The sequence below is a fragment of the Lolium rigidum genome, chromosome 4 (genome assembly GCF_022539505.1).
Source record: "Lolium rigidum isolate FL_2022 chromosome 4, APGP_CSIRO_Lrig_0.1, whole genome shotgun sequence".
Lineage (NCBI taxonomy): Eukaryota > Viridiplantae > Streptophyta > Magnoliopsida > Poales > Poaceae > Lolium > Lolium rigidum.
In genome coordinates this window covers 226,871,081-226,875,239 of record NC_061511.1, presented here as the reverse complement: position 1 = coordinate 226,875,239, position 4,159 = coordinate 226,871,081, and the positions used below count along the sequence as shown (strand labels likewise).

At 41.5% G+C, this 4,159-nt stretch overlaps 1 protein-coding gene across 1 annotated transcript; it reads left to right on the top strand.

Moving 5' to 3' along the window:
* The first annotated feature begins 1,502 nt into the window (after nt 1-1,502).
* LOC124650380 (non-specific lipid-transfer protein 2-like) lies at nt 1,503-2,065 on the top strand. Its single transcript, XM_047189911.1, has one exon. It carries the CDS (start codon nt 1,599-1,601, stop codon nt 1,884-1,886), a length of 288 nt encoding a protein of 95 aa, XP_047045867.1. The 5' UTR covers nt 1,503-1,598; the 3' UTR covers nt 1,887-2,065.
* The last annotated feature ends 2,094 nt before the right edge of the window (nt 2,066-4,159 follow it).

Sequence of the window (4,159 nt, the reverse complement as noted above, 5' to 3'; positions counted from 1 at the left end):
TCCATAGTGTCATTAACGGCTGATCACTAGAAGATTTTTCTCTCCTTGGTATCCACATGTGGTCGCTTAATATGCAGAGGCAACTTATCATTTGATAGAGGAGATGGCTCAAACCTTAAGATGGCTGCTAACTTGTATGTTACAATTATTGTTGGTCATTCAGAGATATTCAAATAATTTCGTCCGAGGAATTTGAGTCGGGATTTTATGATTAGCTAAGTTTTGGAATGGGGTCATGGTTGTAACCCAAATTCATCTTGCATTTACAAGTACACATGTTATCTGTAATCGTACGACTACTTAATTAGTAAGTAATAGATGAATTATGCTAGATTAGGCTAGAGAAATATTACGAGGAGACTTATCCTTGCAATAGTAGCCGGGACAAATATTGTGAGTATGCTTTTCCTCGTGACAACCATGAGAAAAGATCCAGAATCGATCTGGGAAAGCAAGATCTAAATACTCATACCTAGAGAATTATAATGTCCAACGTCACCATTGACGCAAGGAAGAAGATCTTCTCATCGAATGAAGAGCCAAAGATAGATAATTCTATCTCCATTGGTACGAAAGCCAAAAATAAAATTGTTACCAAAATCCTAACCTAATCTATTGAAAAGACTACTTTATTAAAAACTCGGCACATAGATCTGGTTCCACACCCCTCCTAACGCTGGCAAAGCCGTCCGAAAGAGAGGGAGCCGGTCCGAAAGAGAGGGAGCCGATCCGAAGGAGACGCTAGCTTCTTTGGAAGCGACAGTTGCCAAGATGTATAAGCTCGGATAATTGTATTATGTTTGATTTGTCGGTGAATTTTACTCTTCATAAGATAGGATGTTTAGCCTAGACAGTCCAATGAAACATCATCGAGCTAATATGTTTGTTCGTCGTGCCTTATGGGTTAAGAGCCCTTCTTAATTAAAACGTTGAGGTTAGATTATGCGCAAGTGCATAGATAGGTTAATTTTATGATGACGTGTATGTGTTAATTGAACTAATTAAGTAACGATTTTCTGATGGTAGAATTTTCGAAACGAATATCCCATGATCATGACCTCAACCCCCCGTGAACCAAGAAAGCTTAATTGCTGTCCCAACAAGATAATCAAGAGCGCCGACGCGCATGCGCGGGGATCTACTACGTGTAAAACCCAGCAGTGCACACGGCCGATTATTTCGGCGCCCTCATGATGGGTTCTCAGCTTAAGCCCGTTGCCTTTCACTAACCCACTGAGATCTTCACGCTGTCCCCCGTTCTCACGGAAAAAGCGCAACACGTCGCCCGCTTGGGCGGCGTCCGTACCGTTGGATGTGCCACGCGCCGTGTCGATCGATCGCCGGTGGAACCGTGTGTCCTCGCGCATGCCGCAGTGGACGCATGCTTGATGTTTCCGCCTTGCACACCTGCACTCACCGTCTCGCGCCTCACCTACTACATGCCGCAGGGGACCTATAAATACACCGTCGGTCACTCCCCATTCTCAGCAACACCAGCAAGATCACTCACGAACCAGTTTGGTATCCCACCGAAGCTCACTCTGTCAGCTGCTCCCATTTCGTCCGAATCCAAGAACCCAGCAAGCAAGCAAGCAACCATGGCGGCGGCGGCGAAGGTAGCTCTGGTCTGCTTCCTCCTGGTGGCGCTCGCGGCGGCGCCGGGCGCGGTGGAGGCGGCGACTTGCAGCCCGACGCAGCTCACCCCGTGCGCACCGGCGATCATCGGGAACGCGGCGCCGACCGCGGCGTGCTGCGGGAAGCTCAAGGCGCACCCGGCGAGCTGCCTGTGCAAGTACAAGAAGGACCCCAACCTGCAGCGCTACGTCAACTCCCCCAACGGCAAGAAGGTCTTCGCCGCCTGCAAGGCGCGCCTGCCAAAGTGCTGAGCTACTGAGCTTTATATATGCATGAGCTCCGTCTCTCTCTGGCACGCGTGTTGCACGTACCCACGCTATGGCATGGCTTTGTTGCACTTCATGTGTGTTAATTAAATACGGTGCAAAACACGTGGTTATTAAGTGATAATAAAATAAAATGACCGGGCTGTACTTTAGTACAGCACGCACCCGTGGTGTGTGAGTTTTACGGCTTTATATGTCAGCGTGTCATGTACTGCGTGTATGTCACAAGAGTTAATATATGAACATCTTATAATCCCTCCGTTCACAGTTACCGTTTTGGGTTTAGTTGAAGCAAAAATTTACATAATTTTACTAAAAATTTTCGAAAAATATCAGCATTCACAGTGCAAAATTTACTGTATTGGATTCATCACAGAGTATACTTTCATATAATATGCATTTAATTTTATGAATGTTTGAAATTTATTCAAACATTATAAATTTTGACTTTGACTAAAGCTAAAACACAAGGTAAATAAAAACGTAGGGTGTATTTTTTTTATAATGTACTCCCGTATTTAAATATTTGTTCCACGTTCAAATATACCACATACTGTTGGATGTGTCACAAGGTGTGTTGATCGATCATTAGTGACCGTACGTATTGTTCATAAATTAATATCATTTGAATTTTTTTTATTTAACATGTATCCTTTAGTGCCTTGGTCCATATATCTTCGTGAGTAGGGCTTAACAGATATCTTCATAGAGGTATCTAGTGTATGATTAAGTATAAGCAAATAAATATGAAAGCCTACATAACATATTTACGATGAGATTGTCCTCAAATCATTGGCATCGTTAGTTTATTATTTTTTGTTCCATGATCAAATGTGTTGTAGGTTTTTCTATGGGTTCAATTTTCAGCTAACTTTGGGTGCATGATGTGTACTTTGTATTTAAATTTTAATAGGGTTGCCTTTAAACACACGTAGCCATTTAGGGTTCTAATTCTTTAGTTGTTGATCTGTAGTGTACTTATGGCTATGCACTTCAATCTTTAAACTAATGGTGGCATGAACCCCTTAACCCATGTTCAAATATGAAAACATTTGTTCACATGATACATTGCCTATAGAAAAAAAAAGGTACATATTATAAAATATTAGTATTGTTGTCTGAAGAAGTATAAAACTTTAGTATAAACAAAGTTGTCAGTTCACTAGAAATTATTTTTATTACGCATAGCATATGTCACAATGCTACTCAATGGTAGTTAGTTGAAGAAGTATGAGTTAGAAACTATTACGTAAGATTTTTGTGGATGATGATCAATGACGTAAAAGTAAGGACGTCTCAGCGATCATCCATTTCCACTAACTTAGAGCACAGTAGAATATTTCAGAATTTGTATGATTAAATAAATAACTAAAATAAATAAACAACTAGACTAAGTTTTCTGCTTTCTCATATCAAAAAGAAAACTGAATTGAATTTAGTGATGCCAAGCCGATATGCAAGGCTTTCACTTGGCTTGTGTTTCACGGTAGAATCCTAACCACTGACAACATATAAATCTGCGAGAGGCCTCGTGACCCCGTGTGTCATGTTTGCCCGGCTGCCCAAACATGGCAACTCCCCCAATTCATATCGGTGGCTGAACTTGCGAGTGATCTCCACACGGTGGCGGTTGAAATTCGGCGCTATGATATGCATGGTAAATGGTGGTCGACAACGTGACTATGGCTTCAGTGTATGATCGGTAAATGGTGACTGGTGAGTTACTTTGCCATTACTTCCTTGGCATGATTTAGATTTACTACTGAATTCAATAGCACACTGCTTGTTATACGTTGTTGCACTGAGTACATTCACTTTTTGATTTATTGGCACTACATAATTCAATAGCACACTACATTCTATATGTTGCTGCTAACTGTATTTCGCTGTTAACTGTCTGTGCCCACTGTAATGTTTGGATTTCTGTTGATGTATTGCAGTTGAAGGCTCATCAGTCATCGCCTCTAGCAAAGACGTGATCTGGAATGGCTACACGTGTGGTTGCTGCTGATGTGGAGTAGTTTCATTTGTGCGTGCTGCTCTTTATCATGTTTGTTTGTTGATTGGTTTGCAGTATGGAATTCAGAAATGGGCATACTCTCTCTCGGTTATGAGAATTAGAAGTTGTATGCACCTAGTTATATACTACTATAATTTCCCGAACATGGCTGTCTATATTTTTTCTAAATCAAGTGACTTTCATGACTGTAGTTGTTCTTCTCTTATGGTACAAAGTTTAGATGTCATAGGGGTTTATT

Excerpts from the sequence above, each read along its gene's own strand:
- LOC124650380 (XM_047189911.1), top strand. The coding sequence starts at position 1,599 with ATGGCGGCGGCGGCGAAGGTAGCTCTGGTCTGCTTCCTCCTGGTGGCG.